The following is a 26262-nucleotide window of genomic DNA, read 5'->3' on the forward strand; positions in this document are numbered from 1 at the left end:
CCTGAATGTAACACTCCCTCACTATATTACACCCTCACTGCAACACTCCCTCACTATAATACACCCTCACTGCAACACTCCATCACTATAATACACCCTCACTGCAACACTCCCTCACTATAATACACCCTCACTGCAACACTCCCTCACTATAATACACCCTCACTGCAAAACTTCCTCACTATAATACACCCTCACTGCAACACTCCATCACTATAATACACCCTCACTGCAACACTCCCTCACTATAATACACCCTCACTGCAACACTCCATCACTATAATACACCCTCACTGCAACACTCCCTCACTATAATACACCCTGAATGTAACACTCCCTCACTATAATACACCCTCACTGCAAAACTTCCTCACTATAATACACCCTCACTGCAACACTCCCTCACTATAATACACCCTGACTGCAACACTCCCTCACTATAATACACCCTCACTGCAACACTCCCTCACTATAATACACCCTCACTGCAACACTGCCTCACTATAATACACCCTCACTGGAACACTCCCTCACTATTAAACACCCTCACTGCAACACTCCCTCACTGCAACAATCCATCACTATAATACACCCTGACTGCAACACTCCCTGACGATAAAGCACACTCTCTCTGTAGTACTGCCTCACTGTAACACACTCTCTCTGTAACACTGCATCCACTGTAACACACTCTCTCTTTAATAGTGCCTCATTGTAACACACTCTCTTTGTAATACTGCCTCACTGTAACACACTCTCTTTGTAATACTGCCTTACTGTAACACACATTTTCTCTGTAATACTGCCTCCACTGTAACTCACTCTCTCTCTAATACTGCGTCACTGTAACACACTCTCTGTAATACTGTCTCATTGTAATATTCCCACAATTTTACTTTTCTATACTCTCTATATATAAAATGCAATATTTACCTTGGTTGGGTGTACTTGGTGTTGTAGTCGTTGTAGTTGGCATTTCAGTTGTTGTTGAGGTTGGAAATTGAAAAATTTCTAAAAAAAAATAATATAGATACTGTTCCAACAGAAAATTATGAAACATTTTTTACATTAAAAAAAAATGTAAGCCAAATGGCATGATTCTAAAATTGAACCTTGGTTAACAAGGACCATACTTGGTACACCCTCACTATAATACACCGTCACTATAATACACCCTCAATGCAACACTCCCTCACTATAATACACCGTCACTATAATATACCCTCACTGCAACACTTCCTCACTATTATACACCCTGAATGTAAAACTCCCTCACTATAATACACCCTCACTGCAAAACTTCCTCACTATAATACACCCTCACTGCAAAACATCCTCACTATAATACACCTTCACTGCAACACTTCCTCACTATAATACACCCTCACTGCAACACTCCCTCACTATAATACACCCTCACTGCAACACTCCCTCACTATAATAGACCCTGAATGTAACACTCCCTCACTATAATACACCCTCACTGCAAAACTTCCTCACTATAATACACCCTCACTGCAACACTCCCTCACTATAATACACCCTCACTGCAACACTGCCTCACTATAATACACCCTCACTGCAACACTCCCTCACTATAATAGACCCTCACTGTAACACTCCCTCACTATAATACACCCTCACTGCAACACTCCTTCACTATAATACACCCTCACTGTAACACTGCCTCACTATAATACACCGTCACTGCAACACTCCCTCTCTCCCTCACTATAATACACCCTTACTGCAACACTCCCTCACTATAATACAGCCTCACTGCAACACTCCCTCACTATAATACACCCTCACTGCAACACTCCCTCACTATAATACACCCTCACTGCAACACTCCCTCACTATAATACACCCTCACTGCAACACTCCATCACTATTATACACCCTCACTGCAACACTCCCTCACTATAATACACCCTCACTACAACACTCCCTGACTGCAACACTCCCTCACAATAAAGCACACTCTCTCTGTAGTACTGCCTCACTGTAACACACTCTCTCTTTAATAGTGCCTCAGTGTAACACACTCTCTTTGTAATACTGCCTCACTGTAACACACTCTCTTTGTAATACTGCCTTACTGTAACACACATTTTCTCTGTAATACTGCCTCCACTGTAACTCACTCTCTCTCTAATACTGCGTCACTGTAACACACTCTCTGTAATACTGTCTCATTGTAATATTCCCACAATTTTACTTTCTATACTCTCTATATATAAAATGCAATATTTACCTTGGTTGGGTGTACTTGGTGTTGTAGTCGTTGTAGTTGGCATTTCAGTTGTTGTTGAGGTTGGAAATTGAAAAATTTCTAAAAAAAAATAATATAGATACCGTTCCATCAGAAAATTATGAAACATTTTTTACATTAAAAAAAAAATGTAAGCCAAAGGGCATGATTCTAAAATTGAACCTTGGTTAACAAGGACCATACTTGGTACACCCTCACTATAATACGCCGTCACTATAATATACCCTCACTGCAACACTTCCTCACTATAATACACCCTGAATGTAACACTCCCTCACTATAATACACCCTCACTGCAAAACTTCCTCACTATAATACACCCTCACTGCAACACTCCCTCACTATAATACACCCTCACTGCAACACTCCCTCACTATAATACACCCTCACTGCAACACTCCCTCACTATAATACACCCTCACTGCAACACTCCGTCACTATAATACACCCTCACTGCAACACTCCCTCACTATAATACACCCTCACTGCAACACTCCCTCACTGCAACACTCCATCACTATAATAGACCCTCACTGCAACACTCCATCACTATAATACACCCTCACTGCAACACTCCATCACTATAATACACCCTCACTGTAACACTCCCTCACTATAATACACCGTCACTGCAACACTCCCTCACTATAACACGCCCTCACTGCAAAACTCCCTCACTATAATACACCCTCACTGCAACACTCCCTGACTATAAAACACCCTCACTGCAACACTCCCTCACTATAATACACCCTCACTGCAACACTCCTTCACTATAATACACCCTCACTGCAAAACTCCCTCACTATAATACACCCTCACTGCAACACTCCCTCACTATAATACACCCTCACTGCAACATTTCATGACTATAATACACCCTCACTGCAACGCTCCATCACTATAATACACCCTCACTGCAACATTTCATCACTATAATACACCCTCACTGCAACACTCCCTCACTATAATACACCCTCACTGCAACACTCCTTCACTATAATACACCCTCACTGTAACACTCCCTCACTAGAATACACCGTCACTGCAACACTCCCTCACTATAATACACCGTCACTGCAACACTCCCTCACTATAATACACCCTCACTGCAACACTCCCTCGCTATAATACACCCTCACTGCAACACTCCTTCACCATAATACACCCTCACAGCAACACTCCCTCGCTATAATACACCCTCACTGCAACAATCCCTCACTATAAGACACCCTCACTGCAACACTCCCTCACTATAATACACCCTCACTGCAACATTTCCTGACTATAATACACCCTCACTGCAACACTCCCTCACTATAATACACCCTCACTGTAACACTCCCTCACTAGAATACACCGTCACTGCAACACTCCCTCACTATAATACACCCTCACTGCAACACTCCTTCACTATAATACACCCTCACTGTAACACTCCCTCACTATAATACACCGTCACTGCAACACTCCCTCACTATAACACGCCCTCACTGCAACACTCCCTCACTATAATACACCCTCACTGCAACACTCCTTCACTATAATACACCCTCACTGCAACACTCCCTCACTATAATACACCCTCACTGCAACACTCCCTCACTATAATACACCCTCACTGCAACACTCCCTCACTATAATACACCCTCACTGCAACACTCCCTCACTATAATACACCCTCACTGCAACACTCCCTCACTATAATACACCCTCACTGCAACACTCCCTCACTATAATACACCCTCACTGCAACACTCCGTCACTATAATACACCCTCACTGCAACACTCCCTCACTATAATACACCCTCACTGCAACATTTCCTGACTATAATACACCCTCACTGCAACACTCCATCACTATAATACACCCTCACTGCAACACTCCCTCACTATAATACACCCTCACTGCAACACTCCCTCACTATAATACACCCTCACTGCAACACTCCATCCCTATAATACACCCTCATTGCAACATTTCATCACTATAATACACCCTCACTGAAACACTCCCTCACTATAATACACCCTCACTGCAACACTCCTTCACCATAATACACCCTCACAGCAACACTCCCTCGCTATAATACACCCTCACTGCAACAATCCCTCACTATAAGACACCCTCACTGCAACACTCCCTCACCATAATACAGCCTCACTGCAACACTCCCTCACTATAATACACCCTCACTGCAACACTCCCTCACTATAATACACCCTCACTGCAACACTCCCTCACTATAATACAGCCTCACTGCAACACTCCCTCACTATAATACACCCTCACTGTAACACTCCCTCACTAGAATACACCGTCACTGCAACACTCCCTCACTATAATACACCCTCACTGCAACACTCCTTCACTATAATACACCCTCACTGTAACACTCCCTCACTATAATACACCGTCACTGCAACACTCCCTCACTATAACACGCCCTCACTGCAACACTCCCTCACTATAATACACCCTCACTGCAACACTCCTTCACTATAATACACCCTCACTGCAACACTCCCTCACTATAATACACCCTGACTGCAACACTCCCTCACTATAATACACCCTCACTGCAACACTCCCTCACTATAATACACCCTCACTGCAACACTCCGTCACTATAATACACCCTCACTGCAACACTCCCTCACTATAATACACCCTCACTGCAACATTTCCTGACTATAATACACCCTCACTGCAACACTCCATCACTATAATACACCCTCACTGCAACACTCCCTCACTATAATACACCCTCACTGCAACACTCCTTCACCATAATACACCCTCACAGCAACACTCCCTCGCTATAATACACCCTCACTGCAACACTCCCTCACTATAATACACCCTCACTGCAACACTCCCTCACTATAAGACACCCTCACTGCAACACTCCCTCACTATAATACACCCTCACTGCAACACTCCCTCACTATAATACACCCTCACTGTAACACTCCCTCACTAGAATACACCGTCACTGCAACACTCCCTCACTATAATACACCCTCACTGCAACACTCCTTCACTATAATACACCCTCACTGTAACACTCCCTCACTATAATACACCGTCACTGCAACACTCCCTCACTATAACACGCCCTCACTGCAACACTCCCTCACTATAATACACCCTCACTGCAACACTCCTTCACTATAATACACCCTCACTGCAACACTCCCTCACTATAATACACCCTCACTGCAACACTCCCTCACTATAATACACCCTCACTGCAACACTCCCTCACTATAATACACCCTCACTGCAACACTCCCTCACTATAATACACCCTCACTGCAACATTTCCTGACTATAATACACCCTCACTGCAACACTCCATCCCTATAATACACCCTCATTGCAACATTTCATCACTATAATACACCCTCACTGAAACACTCCCTCACTATAATACACCCTCACTGCAACACTCCTTCACTATAATACACCCTCACTGTAACACACTCTCTCTGTAACACTGCATCCACTGTAACACACTCTCTCTTTAATAGTGCCTCATTGTAACACAATCTCTTTGTAATACTGCCTCACTGTAACACACTCTCTTTGTAATACTGCCTTACTGTAACACACATTTTCTCTGTAATACTGCCTCCACTGTAACTCACTCTCTCTCTAATACTGCCTCACTGTAACACACTCTCTGTAATACTGTCTCATTGTAATATTCCCACAATTTTACTTTTCTATACTCTCTATATATAAAATGCAATATTTACCTTGGTTGGGTGTACTTGGTGTTGTAGTCGTTGTAGTTGGCATTTCAGTTGTTGTTGAGGTTGGAAATTGAAAAATTTCTAAAAAAAAATAATATAGATACTGTTCCAACAGAAAATTATGAAACATTTTTTACATTAAAAAAAAATGTAAGCCAAAGGGCATGATTCTAAAATTGAACCTTGGTTAACAAGGACCATACTTGGTACACCCTCACTATAATACACCGTCACTATAATACACCCTCACTGCAACACTTCCTCACTATTATACACCCTGAATGTAACACTCCCTCACTATAATACACCCTCACTGCAACACTCCCTCACTATAATACACCCTGAATGTAACACTCCCTCACTATAATACACCCTCACTGCAAAACTTCCTCACTATAATACACCCTCACTGCAACACTCCCTCACTATAATACACCCTCACTGCAACACTCCCTCACTATAATACACCCTCACTGCAACACTCCCTCACTATAATACACCCTCACTGCAACACTCCCTCACTATAATACACCCTCACTGCAACACTCCCTCACTATAATACACCCTCACTGCAACACTCCCTCACTATAATACACCCTCACTGCAACACTCCCTCAATATAATACACCCTCACTGCAACACTCCATCACTATAATACACCCTGAATGTAACACTCCCTCACTATAATACACCCTCACAGCAACACTCCCTCACTATAATACACCCTCACTGCAACACTCCCTCACTATAATACACCCTGAATGTAACACTCCCTCACTATAATACACCCTCACTGCAACACTCCCTCACTATAATACACCCTCACTGCAACACTCCCTCACTATAATACACCCTCACTGCAACACTCCCTCACTATAATACACCCTCACTGCAAAACTTCCTCACTATAATACACCCTCACTGCAACACTCCGTCACTATAATACACGCTCACTGCAACACTCCATCACTATAATACACCCTCACTGCAACACTCCCTCACTATAATAGACCCTCACTGCAACACTCCCTCACTGCAACACTCCATCAATATAATACACCCTGACTGCAACACTCCTTCACTATAATACACCCTCACTGCAACACTCCCTCACTATAATACACCCTCACTGCAACACTCCCTCACTATAAAACACCATCACTGCAACACTCCCTCACTATAATACACCCTCACTGCAACACTCCTTCACTATAATACACCCTCACTGTAACACTCCCTCACTATAATACACCGTCACTGCAACACTCCCTCACTATAACACGCCCTCACTGCAACACTCCCTCACTATAATACACCCTCACTGCAACACTCCCTCACTATAATACACCCTCACTGCAACACTCCCTCACTATAATACACCCTCACTGCAACATTTCCTGACTATAATACACCCTCACTGCAACACTCCATCACTATAATACACCCTCACTGCAACATTTCATCACTATAATACACCCTCACTGAAACACTCCCTCACTATAATACACCCTCACTGCAACACTCCTTCACTATAATACACCCTCACTGTAACACACTCTCTCTGTAACACTGCATCCACTGTAACACACTCTCTCTTTAATAGTGCCTCATTGTAACACAATCTCTTTGTAATACTGCCTCACTGTAACACACTCTCTTTGTAATACTGCCTTACTGTAACACACATTTTCTCTGTAATACTGCCTCCACTGTAACTCACTCTCTCTCTAATACTGCCTCACTGTAACACACTCTCTGTAATACTGTCTCATTGTAATATTCCCACAATTTTACTTTTCTATACTCTCTATATATAAAATGCAATATTTACCTTGGTTGGGTGTACTTGGTGTTGTAGTCGTTGTAGTTGGCATTTCAGTTGTTGTTGAGGTTGGAAATTGAAAAATTTCTAAAAAAAAATAATATAGATACTGTTCCAACAGAAAATTATGAAACATTTTTTACATTAAAAAAAAATGTAAGCCAAAGGGCATGATTCTAAAATTGAACCTTGGTTAACAAGGATCATACTTGGTACACCCTCACTATAATACACCGTCACTATAATACACCCTCACTGCAACACTCCCTCACTATAATACACCCTGAATGTAACACTCCCTCACTATAATACACCCTCACTGCAACACTCCCTCACTATAATACACCCTCAGTGCAAAACTTCCTCACTATAATACACCCTCACTGCAACACTCCCTCACTATAATACACCCTCACTGCAACACTCCCTCACTATAATACACCCTCACTGCAACACTCCCTCACTATAATACACCCTCACAGCAACACTCCCTCAATATAATACACCCTCACTGCAACACTCCATCACTATAATACACCCTGAATGTAACACTCCCTCACTATAATACACCCTCACAGCAACACTCCCTCACTATAATACACCCTCACTGCAACACTTCCTCACTATAATACACCCTGAATGTAACACTCCCTCACTATAATACACCCTGAATGTAACACTCCCTCACTATAATACACCCTCACTGCAAAACTTCCTCACTATAATACACCCTCACTGCAACACTCCCTCACTATAATACACCCTCACTGCAACACTCCCTCACTATAATACACCCTCACTGCAAAACTTCCTCACTATAATACACCCTCACTGCAACACTCCGTCACTATAATACGCCCTCACTGCAACACTCCATCACTATAATACGCCCTCACTGCAACACTCCCTCACTATAATAGACCCTCACTGCAACACTCCATCACTATAATACACCGTCACTGCAACACTCCTTCACTATAATACACCCTCACTGCAACACTCCCTCACTATAATAGACCCTCACTGCAACACTCCTTCACTATAATACACCCTCACTGCAACACTCCCTCACTATAATACACCCTCACTGCAACACTCCCTCACTGCAACACTCCATCAATATAATACACCCTGACTGCAACACTCCTTCACTATAATACACCCTCACTGCAACACTCCCTCACTATAATACACCCTCACTGCAACACTCCCTCACTATAAAACACCATCACTGCATCACTCCCTCACTATAATACACCCTCACTGCAACACTCCCTCACTATAATACACCCTCACTGCAACACACCCTCACTATAATACACCCTCACTGCAACACTCCCTCACTATAATACACCCTCACTGCAACACTCCCTCACTATAATACACCCTCACTGCAACACTCCCTCACTATAATACACCCTCACTGCAACACTCCCTCACTATTAAACACCCTCACTGCAACACTCCCTCACTATAATACACCCTCACTGGAACACTCCCTCACTATTAAACACCCTCACTGCAACACTCCCTCACTATAATACACCCTCACTGCAACACTCCCTCACTATAATACACCCTCACTATAATAGACCCTCACTGCAACACTCCCTCACTGCAACACTCCTTCACTGCAACACTCCTTCACTGCAACACTCCTTCACTGCAACACTCCTTCACTGCAACACTCCTTCACTGCAACACTCCCTCACTGCAACACTCCCTCACTGCAACACTCCCTCACTATAATACACCCTGACTGCAACACTCCCTCACAATAAAGCACACTCTCTCTGTAGTACTGCCTCACTGTAACACACTCTCTCTTTAATAGTGCCTCATTGTAACACACTCTCTTTGTAATACTGCCTCACTGTAACACACTCTCTTTGTAATACTGCCTTACTGTAACACACATTTTCTCTGTAATACTGCCTCCACTGTAACTCACTCTCTCTCTAATACTGCCTCACTGTAACACACTCTCTGTAATACTGTCTCATTGTAATATTCCCACAATTTTACTTTCTATACTCTCTATATATAAAATGCAATATTTACCTTGGTTGGGTGTACTTGGTGTTGTAGTCGTTGTAGTTGGCATTTCAGTTGTTGTTGAGGTTGGAAATTGAAAAATTTCTAAAAAAAAAATAATATAGATACTGTTCCATCAGAAAATTATGAAATATTTTTTACATTGAAAAAAAAATGTAAGCCAAAGGGCATGATTCTAAAATTGAACGTTGGTTAACAAGGACCATACTTGGTACACCCTCACTATAATACACCGTCACTATAATACACCCTCACTGCAACACTTCCTCACTATTATACACCCTGAATGTAAAACTCCCTCACTATAATACACACTCACTGCAAAACTTCCTCACTATAATACACCCTCACTGCAACACTCCGTCACTATAATACACCCTCACTGCAACACTCCCTCACTATAATACACCCTCACTGCAACACTCCATCACTATAATACACCGTCACTGCAACACTCCTTCACTATAATACACCCTCACTGCAATACTCCGTCACTATAATACACCCTCACTGCAACACACCCTCACTATAATACACCGTCACTATAATACACCCTCACTGCAACACTCCCTCACTATAATACACCCTCACTGCAACACTCCATCACTATAATACACCGTCACTGCAACACTCCTTCACTATAATACACCCTCACTGCAATACTCCGTCACTATAATACACCCTCACTGCAACACACCCTCACTATAATACACCGTCACTATAATACACCCTCACAGCAACACTCCCTCACTATAATACACCCTCACTGGAACACTCCCTCACTATTAAACACCCTCACTGCAACACTCCCTCACTATAATACACCCTCACTGCAACACTCCCTCACTATAATACACCCTCACTGCAACACTCCCTGACTATAATACACCCTCACTGCAACACTCCCTCACTATTAAACACCCTCACTGCAACACTCCCTGACTATAATACACCCTCACTGCAACACTCCCTCACTATAATACACCCTCACTGCAACACTCCATCACTATTATACACCCTCACTGCAACACTCCCTCACTATAATACACCCTCACTATAATACACCCTCACTGCAACACTCCCTGACTATAATACACCCTCACTGCAACACTCCCTCACTATAATACACCCTCACTGCAACACTCCATCACTATTATACACCCTCACTGCAACACTCCCTCACTATAATACACCCTCACTGCAACACTCCTTCACTATAATACACCCTCACTGTAACACTCCCTCACTAGAATACACCGTCACTGCAACACTCCCTCACTATAATACACCCTCACTGCAACACTCCATCACTATAATACACCGTCACTTCAACAGTCGTTCACTATAATACACCCTCACTGCAATACTCCGTCACTATAATACACCCTCACTGCAACACACCCTCACTATAATACACCGTCAATATAATACACCCTCACAGCAACACTCCCTCACTATAATACACCGTCACTGCAACACTCCCTCACTATAATACACCCTCACTGCAACACTCCCTCACTATAATACACCCTCACTGCAACACTCCATCACTATAATACACCCTCACTGCAACACTCCCTGACTATAATACACCCTCACTGCAACACTCCCTCACTATAATAGACCCTCACTGCAACACTCCCTCACTATAATAGACCCTCACTGCAACACTCCATCACTATAATACACCGTCACTGCAACACTCCCTCACTATAATACACCCTCACTGCAAAACTTCCTCACTATAATACACCCTCACTGCAACACTCCCTCACTATAATACACCCTCACTGCAACACTCCCTCACTATAATACACCCTCACTGCAACACTCCCTCACTATAATACACCCTCACTGCAAAACTTCCTCACTATAATACACCCTCACTGCAACACTCCGTCACTATAATACACCCTCACTGCAACACTCCATCACTATAATACGCCCTCACTGCAACACTCCCTCACTATAATAGACCCTCACTGCAACACTCCATCACTATAATACACCGTCACTGCAACACTCCTTCACTATAATACACCCTCACTGCAACACTCCCTCACTATAATAGACCCTCACTGCAACACTCCCTCACTATAATACACCCTCACTGCAACACTCCCTCACTATAATACACCCTCACTGCAACACTCCCTCACTGCAACACTCCATCAATATAATACACCCTGACTGCAACACTCCTTCACTATAATACACCCTCACTGCAACACTCCTTCACTATAATACACCCTCACTGCAACACTCCCTCACTATAAAACACCATCACTGCAACACTCCCTCACTATAATACACCCTCACTGCAACACTCCCTCACTATAATACACCCTCACTGCAACACACCCTCACTATAATACACCCTCACTGCAACACTCCCTCACTATAATACACCCTCACTGCAACACTCCCTCACTATAATACACCCTCACTGCAACACTCCCTCACTATAATACACCCTCACTGCAACACTCCCTCACTATTAAACACCCTCACTGCAACACTCCCTCACTATAATACACCCTCACTGGAACACTCCCTCACTATTAAACACCCTCACTGCAACACTCCCTCACTATAATACACCCTCACTGCAACACTCCCTGACTATAATACACCCTCACTGCAACACTCCCTCACTATAATACACCCTCACTGCAACACTCCATCACTATTATACACCCTCACTATAATACACCCTCACTATAATAGACCCTCACTGCAACACTCCCTCACTGCAACACTCCCTCACTGCAACACTCCCTCACTGCAACACTCCCTCACTGCAACACTCCCTCACTATAATACACCCTGACTGCAACACTCCCTCACAATAAAGCACACTCTCTCTGTAGTACTGCCTCACTGTAACACACTCTCTCTTTAATAGTGCCTCATTGTAACACACTCTCTTTGTAATACTGCCTCACTGTAACACACTCTCTTTGTAATACTGCCTTACTGTAACACACATTTTCTCTGTAATACTGCCTCCACTGTAACTCACTCTCTCTCTAATACTGCGTCACTGTAACACACTCTCTGTAATACTGTCTCATTGTAATATTCCCACAATTTTACTTTCTATACTCTCTATATATAAAATGCAATATTTACCTTGGTTGGGTGTACTTGGTGTTGTAGTCGTTGTAGTTGGCATTTCAGTTGTTGTTGAGGTTGGAAATTGAAAAATTTCTAAAAAAAAATAATATAGATACTGTTCCATCAGAAAATTATGAAATATTTTTTACAATGAAAAAAAAATGTAAGCCAAAGGGCATGATTCTAAAATTGAACCTTGGTTAACAAGGACCATACTTGGTACACCCTCACTATAATACACCGTCACTATAATACACCCTCACTGCAACACTTCCTCACTATTATACACCCTGAATGTAAAACTCCCTCACTATAATACACACTCACTGCAAAACTTCCTCACTATAATACACCCTCACTGCAACACTCCGTCACTATAATACACCCTCACTGCAACACTCCCTCACTATAATACACCCTCACTGCAACACTCCATCACTATAATACACCGTCACTGCAACACTCCTTCACTATAATACACCCTCACTGCAATACTCCGTCACTATAATACACCCTCACTGCAACACACCCTCACTATAATACACCGTCACTATAATACACCCTCACTGCAACACTCCCTCACTATAATACACCCTCACTGCAACACTCCATCACTATAATACACCGTCACTGCAACACTCCTTCACTATAATACACCCTCACTGCAATACTCCGTCACTATAATACACCCTCACTGGAACACACCCTCACTATAATACACCGTCACTATAATACACCCTCACAGCAACACTCCCTCACTATAATACACCCTCCCTGGAACACTCCCTCACTATTAAACACCCTCACTGCAACACTCCCTCACTATAATACACCCTCACTGCAACACTCCCTCACTATAATACACCCTCACTGCAACACTCCCTGACTATAATACACCCTCACTGCAACACTCCCTCACTATAATACACCCTCACTGCAACACTCCCTCACTATTAAACACCCTCACTGCAACACTCCCTCACTATAATACACCCTCACTGCAACACTCCCTCACTATAATACACCCTCACTGCAACACTCCCTGACTATAATACACCCTCACTGCAACACTCCATCACTATTATACACCCTCACTGCAACACTCCATCACTATTATACACCCTCACTGCAACACTCCCTCACTATTATACACCCTCACTGCAACACTCCTTCACTATAATACACCCTCACTGTAACACTCCCTCACTAGAATACACCGTCACTGCAACACTCCCTCACTATAATACACCCTCACTGCAACACTCCATCACTATAATACACCGTCACTTCAACAGTCGTTCACTATAATACACCCTCACTGCAATACTCCGTCACTATAATACACCCTCACTGCAACACACCCTCACTATAATACACCGTCAATATAATACACCCTCACAGCAACACTCCCTCACTATAATACACCCTCACTGGAACACTCCCTCACTATTAAACACCCTCACTGCAACACTCCCTCACTATAATACACCCTCACTGCAACACTCCATCACTATAATACACCCTCACTGCAACACTCCCTGACTATAATACACCCTCACTGCAACACTCCCTCACTATAATACACCCTCACTGCAACACTCCCTCACTATAATAGACCCTCACTGCAACACTCCATCACTATGATACACCGTCACTGCAACACTCCTTCACTATAATACACCCTCACTGCAACACTCCCTCACTATAATAGACCCTCACTGCAACACTCCCTCACTATAATACACCCTCACTGCAACACTCCCTGACTATAATACACCCTCACTGCAACACTCCCTCACTATAATACACCCTCACTGCAACACTCCCTCACTATAATAGACCCTCACTGCAACACTCCATCACTATTATACACCCTCACTGCAACACTCCCTCACTATAATACACCCTCACTATAATACACCCTCACTGCAACACTCCCTCACTGCAACACTCCCTCACTGCAACACTCCCTCACTGCAACACTCCCTCACTATAATACACCCTGACTGCAACACTCCCTCACAATAAAGCACACTCTCTCTGTAGTACTGCCTCACTGTAACACACTCTCTCTTTAATAGTGCCTCATTGTAACACACTCTCTTTGTAATACTGCCTCACTGTAACACACTCTCTTTGTAATACTGCCTTACTGTAACACACATTTTCTCTGTAATACTGCCTCCACTGTAACTCACTCTCTCTCTAATACTGCCTCACTGTAACACACTCTCTGTAATACTGTCTCATTGTAATATTCCCACAATTTTACTTTCTATACTCTCTATATATAAAATGCAATATTTACCTTGGTTGGGTGTACTTGGTGTTGTAGTCGTTGTAGTTGGCATTTCAGTTGTTGTTGAGGTTGGAAATTGAAAAATTTCTAAAAAAAAATAATATAGATACTGTTCCATCAGAAAATTATGAAATATTTTTTACATTGAAAAAAAAATGTAAGCCAAAGGGCATGATTCTAAAATTGAACCTTGGTTAACAAGGACCATACTTGGTACACCCTCACTATAATACACCGTCACTATAATATACCCTCACTGCAACACTTCCTCACTATTATACACCCTGAATGTAAAACTCCCTCACTATAATACACACTCACTGCAAAACTTCCTCACTATAATACACCCTCACTGCAACACTCCGTCACTATAATACACCCTCACTGCAACACTCCCTCACTATAATACACCCTCACTGCAACACTCCATCACTATAATACACCCTCACTGCAACACTCCATCACTATAATACACCCTCACTGCAACACTCCATCACTATAATACACCGTCACTGGAACACTACCTCACTATTAAACACCCTCACTGCAACACTCCCTCACTATAATACACCCTCACTGCAACACTCCATCACTATAATACACCCTCACTGCAACACTCCATCACTATAATACACCCTCACTGCAACACTCCTTCACTATAATACACCCTCACTGCAACACTCCCTCACTATTAAACACCCTCACTGCAACACTCCCTCACTATAATACACCCTCACTGCAACACTCCCTCACTATAATACACCCTCATTGCAACACTCCCTCACTATAATACACCCTCACTGCAACACTCCCTGACTATAATACACCCTCACTGCAACACTCCCTCACTATAATACCCCCTCACTGCAACACTCCCTCACTATAATACACCCTCACTGCAACACTCCATCACTATTATACACCCTCACTGCAACACTCCCTCACTATAATACACCCTCACTATAATACACCCTCACTGCAACACACCCTCACTGCAACACACCCTCACTGCAACACTCCCTCACTGCAACACTCCCTCACTGCAACACTCCCTCACTGCAACACTCCCTCACTGCAACACTCCCTCACTATAATACACCCTGACTGCAACACTCCCTCACAATAAAGCACACTCTCTCTGTAGTACTGCCTCACTGTAACACACTCTCTCTTTAATAGTGCCTCATTGTAACACACTCTCTTTGTAATACTGCCTCACTGTAACACACTCTCTTTGTAATACTGCCTTACTGTAACACACATTTTCTCTGTAATACTGCCTCCACTGTAACTCACTCTCTCTCTAATACTGCCTCACTGTAACACACTCTCTGTAATACTGTCTCATTGTAATATTCCCACAATTTTACTTTCTATACTCTCTATATATAAAATGCGATATTTACCTTGGTTGGGTGTACTTGGTGTTGTAGTCGTTGTAGTTGGCATTTCAGTTGTTGTTGAGGTTGGAAATTGAAAAATTTCTAAAAAAAAATAATATAGATACTGTTCAATCAGAAAATTATGAAATATTTTTTACATTGAAAAAAAAATGTAAGCCAAAGGGCATGATACTAAAATTGAACCTTGGTTAACAAGGACCATACTTGGTACACCCTCACTATAATACACCGTCACTATAATACACCCTCACTGCAACACTCCCTCACTATAATACACCGTCACTGCAACACTCCATCACTATAATACACCCTCACTGCAACACTCCCTCACTATAATACACCCTCACTGCGACACTCCATCACTATAATACACCCTGAATGTAAAACTCCCTCACTATAATACACACTCACTGAAAACACTCCCTCACTATAATACACCCTCACTGCAACACTCCGTCACTATAATACACCCTCACTGCAACACTCCCTCACTATAATACACCCTGAATGTAAAACTCCCTCACTATAATACACACTCACTGCAACACTCCCTCACTATAATACACCCTCACTGCAACACTTCCTCACTATAATACACCCTGAATGTAAAACTCCCTCACTATAATACACACTCACTGCAAAACTTCCTCACTATAATACACCCTCACTGCAACACTTCGTCACTATAATACACCCTCACTGCAACACTCCCTCACTATAATACACCCTCACTGCAACACTCCATCACTATAATACACCCTCATTGCAACACTCCATCACTATAATACACCCTCACTGCAACACTCCATCACTATAATACACCGTCACTGCAACACTCCTTCACTATAATACACCCTCACTGCAATACTCCGTCACTATAATACACCCTCACTGCAACACTCCCTCACTATAATACACCCTCACTGCAACACTCCATCACTATAATACACCGTCACTGCAACACTTCTTCACTATAATACACCCTCACTGCAATACTCCGTCACTATAATACACCCTCACTGCAACACACCCTCACTATAATACACCGTCACTATAATACACCCTCACAGCAACACTCCCTCACTATAATACACCCTCACTGGAACACTCCCTCACTATTAAACACCCTCACTGCAACACTCCCTCACTATAATACACCCTCACTGCAACACTCCCTCACTATAATACACCCTCACTGCAACACTCCCTGACTATAATACACCCTCACTGCAACACTCCCTCACTATAATACACCCTCACTGCAACACTCCCTCACTATTAAACACCCTCACTGCAACACTCCCTCACTATAATACACCCTCACTGGAACACTCCCTCACTATTAAACACCCTCACTGCAACACTCCCTCACTATAATACACCCTCACTGCAACACTCCCTGACTATAATACACCCTCACTGCAACACTCCCTGACTATAATACACCCTCACTGCAACACTCCATCACTATTATACACCCTCACTGCAACACTCCCTCACTATAATACACCCTCACTATAATACACCCTCACTGCAACACTCCCTCACTATAATACACCCTCACTGCAACACTCCCTGACTATAATACACCCTCACTGCAACACTCCCTCACTATAATACACCCTCAGTGCAACACTCCATCACTATTATACACCCTCACTGCAACACTCCCTCACTAAAATACACCGTCACTGCAACACTCCCTCACTATAATACACCCTCACTATAATACACCCTCACTATAATACACCCTCACTGCAACACTCCCTCACTATAATACACCCTCACTGCAACACTCCCTGACTATAATACACCCTCACTGCAACACTCCCTCACTATAATACACCCTCAGTGCAACACTCCATCACTATTATACACCCTCACTGCAACACTCCCTCACTATAATACACCCTCACTGCAACACTCCATCACTAAAATACACCGTCACTGCAACACTCCTTCACTATAATACACCCTCACTGCAATACTCCGTCACTATAATACACCCTCACTGCAACACTCCCTCACTATAATACACCCTCACTATAATACACCCTCACAGCAACACTCCCTCACTATAATACACCCTCACTGGAACACTCCCTCACTATTAAACACCCTCACTGCAACACTCCCTCACTATAATACACCCTCACTGCAACACTCCCTCACTATAATACACCCTCACTGCAACACTCCCTGACTATAATACACCCTCACTGCAACACTCCCTCACTATAATACACCCTCACTGCAACACTCTCTCACTATTAAACACCCTCACTGCAACACTCCCTCACTATAATACACCCTCACTGGAACACTCCCTCACTATTAAACACCCTCACTGCAACACTCCCTCACTATAATACACCCTCACTGCAACACTCCCTCACTATAATACACCCTCACTGCAACACTCCCTGACTATAATACACCCTCACTGCAACACTCCCTCACTATAATACACCCTCACTGCAACACTCCATCACTATTATACACCCTCACTGCAACACTCCCTCACTATAATACACCCTCACTATAATACACCCTCACTGCAACACTCCCTCACTGCAACACTCCCTCACTGCAACACTCCCTCACTGCAACAATCCCTCACTATAATACACCCTGACTGCAACACTCCCTCACAATAAAGCACACTCTCTCTGTAGTACTGCCTCACTGTAACACACTCTCTCTTTAATAGTGCCTCATTGTAACACACTCTCTTTGTAATACTGCCTCACTGTAACACACTCTCTTTGTAATACTGCCTTACTGTAACACACATTTTCTCTGTAATACTGCCTCCACTGTAACTCACTCTCTCTCTAATACTGCCTCACTGTAACACACTCTCTGTAATACTGTCTCATTGTAATATTCCCACAATTTTACTTTCTATACTCTCTATATATAAAATGCGATATTTACCTTGGTTGGGTGTACTTGGTGTTGTAGTCGTTGTAGTTGGCATTTCAGTTGTTGTTGAGGTTGGAAATTGAAAAATTTCTAAAAAAAAATAATATAGATACTGTTCCATCAGAAAATTATGAAATATTTTTTACATTGAAAAAAAAATGTAAGCCAAAGGGCATGATTCTAAAATTGAACCTTGGTTAACAAGGACCATACTTGGTACACCCTCACTATAATACACCGTCACTATAATACACCCTCACTGCAACACTTCCTCACTATTATACACCCTGAATGTAAAACTCCCTCACTATAATACACACTCACTGCAAAACTTCCTCACTATAATACACCCTCACTGCAACACTCCGTCACTATAATACACCCTCACTGCAACACTCCGTCACTATAATACACCCTCACTGCAACACTCCCTCACTATAATACACCCTCACTGCAACACTCCATCACTATAATACACCGTCACAGCAACACTCCTTCACTATAATACACCCTCACTGCAACACTCCCTCACTATAATACACCCTCACTGCAACACACCCTCACTATAATACACCGTCACTATAATACACCCTCACAGCAACACTGCCTCACTATAATACACCCTCACTGTAACACTCCCTGACTATAATACACCCTCACTGCAACACTCCATCACTATTATACACCCTCACTGCAACACTCCCTCACTATAATACACCCTCACTGCAACACTCCCTGACTATAATACACCCTCACTGCAACACTCCCTGACTATAATACACCCTCACTGCAACACTCCATCACTATTATACACCCTCACTGCAACACTCCCTCACTATAATACACCCTCACTATAATACACCCTCACTGCAACACTCCCTCACTATAATACACCCTCACTGCAACACTCCCTGACTATAATACACCCTCACTGCAACACTCCCTCACTATAATACACCCTCAGTGCAACACTCCATCACTATTATACACCCTCACTGCAACACTCCCTCACTATAATACACCCTCACTGCAACACTCCATCACTAAAATACACCGTCACTGCAACACTCCCTCACTATAATACACCCTCACTATAATACACCCTCACTATAATACACCCTCACTGCAACACTCCCTCACTATAATACACCCTCACTGCAACACTCCCTGACTATAATACACCCTCACTGCAACACTCCCTCACTATAATACACCCTCAGTGCAACACTCCATCACTATTATACACCCTCACTGCAACACTCCCTCACTATAATACACCCTCACTGCAACACTCCATCACTAAAATACACCGTCACTGCAACACTCCTTCACTATAATACACCCTCACTGCAATACTCCGTCACTATAATACACCCTCACTGCAACACTCCCTCACTATAATACACCCTCACTATAATACACCCTCACTGCAACACTCCCTCACTATAATACACCCTCACTGGAACACTCCCTCACTATTAAACACCCTCACTGCAACACTCCCTCACTATAATACACCCTCACTGCAACACTCCCTCACTATAATACACCCTCACTGCAACACTCCCTGACTATAATACACCCTCACTGCAACACTCCCTCACTATAATACACCCTCACTGCAACACTCCCTCACTATTAAACACCCTCACTGCAACACTCCCTCACTATAATACACCCTCACTGGAACACTCCCTCACTATTAAACACCCTCACTGCAACACTCCCTCACTATAATACACCCTCACTGCAACACTCCCTCACTATAATACACCCTCACTGCAACACTCCCTGACTATAATACACCCTCACTGCAACACTCCCTCACTATAATACACCCTCACTGCAACACTCCATCACTATTATACACCCTCACTGCAACACTCCCTCACTATAATACACCCTCACTATAATACACCCTCACTGCAACACTCCCTCACTGCAACACTCCCTCACTGCAACACTCCCTCACTGCAACAATCCCTCACTATAATACACCCTGACTGCAACACTCCCTCACAATAAAGCACACTCTCTCTGTAGTACTGCCTCACTGTAACACACTCTCTCTTTAATAGTGCCTCATTGTAACACACTCTCTTTGTAATACTGCCTCACTGTAACACACTCTCTTTGTAATACTGCCTTACTGTAACACACATTTTCTCTGTAATACTGCCTCCACTGTAACTCACTCTCTCTCTAATACTGCCTCACTGTAACACACTCTCTGTAATACTGTCTCATTGTAATATTCCCACAATTTTACTTTCTATACTCTCTATATATAAAATGCGATATTTACCTTGGTTGGGTGTACTTGGTGTTGTAGTCGTTGTAGTTGGCATTTCAGTTGTTGTTGAGGTTGGAAATTGAAAAATTTCTAAAAAAAAATAATATAGATACTGTTCCATCAGAAAATTATGAAATATTTTTTACATTGAAAAAAAAATGTAAGCCAAAGGGCATGATTCTAAAATTGAACCTTGGTTAACAAGGACCATACTTGGTACACCCTCACTATAATACACCGTCACTATAATACACCCTCACTGCAACACTTCCTCACTATTATACACCCTGAATGTAAAACTCCCTCACTATAATACACACTCACTGCAAAACTTCCTCACTATAATACACCCTCACTGCAACACTCCGTCACTATAATACACCCTCACTGCAACACTCCGTCACTATAATACACCCTCACTGCAACACTCCCTCACTATAATACACCCTCACTGCAACACTCCATCACTATAATACACCGTCACTGCAACACTCCTTCACTATAATACACCCTCACTGCAACACTCCCTCACTATAATACACCGTCACTATAATACACCCTCACAGCAACACTCCCTCACTATAATACACCCTCACTGGAACACTCCCTCACTATTAAACACCCTCACTGCAACACTCCCTCACTATAATACACCCTCACTGCAACACTCCCTGACTATAATACACCCTCACTGCAACACTCCATCACTATTATACACCCTCACTGCAAAACTCCCTCACTATAATACACCCTCACTGCAACACTCCCTCACTGCAACACTCCCTCACTGCAACACTCCCTCACTATAATACACCCTGACTGCAACACTCCCTCACAATAAAGCACACTCTCTCTGTAGTACTGCCTCACTGTAACACACTCTCTCTTTAATAGTGCCTCATTGTAACACACTCTCTTTGTAATACTGCCTCACTGTAACACACTCTCTTTGTAATACTGCCTTACTGTAACACACATTTTCTCTGTAATACTGCCTCCACTGTAACTCACTCTCTCTCTAATACTGCGTCACTGTAACACACTCTCTGTAATACTGTCTCATTGTAATATTCCCACAATTTTACTTTCTATACTCTCTATATATAAAATGCAATATTTACCTTGGTTGGGTGTACTTGGTGTTGTAGTCGTTGTAGTTGGCATTTCAGTTGTTGTTGAGGTTGGAAATTGAAAAATTTCTAAAAAAAAATAATATAGATACTGTTCCATCAGAAAATTATGAAATATTTTTTACATTGAAAAAAAAATGTAAGCCAAAGGGCATGATTCTAAAATTGAACCTTGGTTAACAAGGACCATACTTGGTACACCCTCACTATAATACACCCTCACTATAATACACCCTCACTGCAACACTTCCTCACTATTATACACCCTGAATGTAAAACTCCCTCACTATAATACACACTCACTGCAAAACTTCCTCACTATAATACACCCTCACTGCAACACTCCGTCACTATAATACACCCTCACTGCAACACTCCCTCACTATAATACACCCTCACTGCAACACTCCATCACTATAATACACCCTCACTGCAACACTCCATCACTATAATACACCCTCACTGCAACACTCCTTCACTATAATACACCCTCACTGCAATACTCCGTCACTATAATACACCCTCACTGCAACACACCCTCACTATAATACACCGTCACTATAATACACCCTCACAGCAACACTCCCTCACTATAATACACCCTCACTGGAACACTCCCTCACTATAATACACCCTCACTGCAACACTCCATCACTATAATACACCCTCACTGCAACACTCCATCACTATAATACACCGTCACTGGAACACTACCTCACTATTAAACACCCTCACTGCAACACTCCCTCACTATAATACACCCTCACTGCAACACACCCTCACTATAATACACCGTCACTATAATACACCCTCACAGCAACACTCCCTCACTATAATACACCCTCACTGGAACACTACCTCACTATTAAACACCCTCACTGCAACACTCCCTCACTATAATACACCCTCACTATAATACACCCTCACTGCAACACTCCTTCACTATAATACACCCTCACTGCAATACTCCCTCACTATAATACACCCTCACTGCAACACTCCCTCACTGCAACACTCCCTCACTATAATACACCCTCACTGCAACACCCCCTCACTATAATACTCCCTCACTGCAACACTCCAATACTATAATACACCTTCAGTGCAACACTTCCTCACTATAATACACCCTCACTGCAACACTCCCTCACTATAATACACCCTCACTGCAACACTTCCTCACTATAATACACCCTCACTGCAACACTCCCTCACTATAATACACCCTCACTGCAAAACTTCCTCACTATAATACACCTTCACTGCAACACTTCCTCACTATAATACACCCTCACTGCAACACTCCCTCACTATAATACATCCTCACTGCAAAACTTCCTCACTATAATACACCCTCACTGCAACACTCCGTCACTATAATACACCCTCACTGCAACACTCCATCACTATAATACACCCTCACTGCAAGACTCCCTCACTATAATACACCCTCACTGCAACACTCCTTCACTATAATACACCCTCACTGCAACCCTCCCTCACTATAATACACCCTCACTGCAACACTCCCTCACTATAATACACCCTCACTGGAACACTCCCTCACTATAATACACCCTCACTGCAACGCTCCCTCACTATAATACACCCTCACTGCAACACTCCCTCACTGCAACACTCCCTCACTATAATACACCCTCACTGCAACACTCCCTCACTATAATACTCCCTCACTGCAACACTCCAATACTATAATACACCTTCAGTGCAACACTTCCTCACTATAATACACCCTCACTGCAACACTCCCTCACTATAATACACCCTCACTGCAACACTTCCTCACTATAATACACCCTCACTGCAACACTCCCTCACTATAATACACCCTCACTGCAAAACTTCCTCACTATAATACACCTTCACTGCAACACTTCCTCACTATAATACACCCTCACTGCAACACTCCCTCACTATAATACACCCTCACTGCAAAACTTCCTCACTATAATACACCTTCACTGCAACACTCCCTGACTATAATACACCCTCACTGCAACACTCCGTCACTATAATACACCCTCACTGCAAGACTCCGTCACTATAATACACCCTCACTGCAAGACTCCCTCACTATAATACAACCTCACTGCAACACTCCCTCACTATAATACATCCTGACTGCAACACTCCAATACTACAATACACCTTCACTGCAACACTCCCTCACTATAATACACCCTCACTGCAACACTCCCTCACTATAATACACCCTCACTGGAACACTCCCTCACTATAATACACCCTCACTGCAACGCTCCCTCACTATAATACACCCTCACTGCAACACTCCCTCACTGCAACACTCCCTCACTATAATACTCCCTCACTGCAACACTCCAATACTATAATACACCTTCAGTGCAACACTTCCTCACTATAATACACCCTCACTGCAACACTCCCTCACTATAATACACCCTCACTGCAACACTTCCTCACTATAATACACACTCACTGCAACACTCCCTCACTATAATACACCCTCACTGCAAAACTTCCTCACTATAATACACCTTCACTGCAACACTCCCTCACTATAATACACCGTCACTGCAACACTCCCTCACTATAATACTCCCTCACTGCAACACTCCCTCACTATAATACTCCCTCACTGCAACACTCCCTCACAATAAAGCTCACTCACTGTAATACTGCCTCACTGTAACAAACTCTCTCTGTAGTACTGCCTGACTGAAACACACTCTCTCTGTAACACTGCATCCACTGTAACACACTCTCTCTTTAATAGTGACTCATTGTAACACAATCTCTTTGTAATACTGCCTCACTGTAACACACTCTCTTTGTAATACTGCCTTACTGTAACACACATTTTCTCTGTAATATTGCCTCCACTGTAACTCACTCTCTCTCTAATACTGCCTCACTGTAACACACTCTCTGTAATACTGTCTCATTGTAATATTCCCACAATTTTACTTTCTATACTCTTTATATAAAATGCAATATTTACCTTGGTTGGGTGTACTTGGTGTTGTAGTCGTTGTAGTTGGCATTTCAGTTGTTGTTGAGGCTGGAAATTGAAAAATTTCTAAAAAAAATAATATAGATACTGTTCCATCAGAAAATTATGAAACATTTTTTACATTAAAAAAAAAAATGTAAGGAAAGGGCATGATTCTAAAATTGAACCTT

General features: G+C 42.8%; 1 protein-coding gene across 5 annotated transcripts in view; it reads right to left on the reverse strand.

The window, feature by feature from the left end:
- The window catches only part of LOC117596421 (alpha-tectorin), an 87533-nt gene that overhangs the window by 23536 nt on the left and 37735 nt on the right, over positions 1–26262 (reverse strand). For 4 of the 5 annotated variants that reach the window (XM_053231207.1, XM_053231206.1, XM_053231210.1 and 1 more), the window contains exons 7-18: positions 26081–26158; positions 23071–23148; positions 21962–22039; positions 19669–19746; positions 16735–16812; positions 15338–15415; positions 13045–13122; positions 9919–9996; positions 7867–7944; positions 6039–6116; positions 2258–2335; positions 934–1011 (exon numbers count right to left, since the gene is read on the reverse strand). In XM_053231207.1, coding sequence (XP_053087182.1) covers positions 934–1011; positions 2258–2335; positions 6039–6116; positions 7867–7944; positions 9919–9996; positions 13045–13122; positions 15338–15415; positions 16735–16812; positions 19669–19746; positions 21962–22039; positions 23071–23148; positions 26081–26158 — 936 coding nt within the window. The remainder of the gene's footprint in view (positions 1–933; positions 1012–2257; positions 2336–6038; positions 6117–7866; positions 7945–9918; positions 9997–13044; positions 13123–15337; positions 15416–16734; positions 16813–19668; positions 19747–21961; positions 22040–23070; positions 23149–26080; positions 26159–26262) is intronic. The other variant, XM_053231208.1, reaches the window with a different exon arrangement.

Source organism: Pangasianodon hypophthalmus, chromosome 29 (assembly GCF_027358585.1).
Source record: "Pangasianodon hypophthalmus isolate fPanHyp1 chromosome 29, fPanHyp1.pri, whole genome shotgun sequence".
NCBI lineage: Eukaryota > Metazoa > Chordata > Actinopteri > Siluriformes > Pangasiidae > Pangasianodon > Pangasianodon hypophthalmus.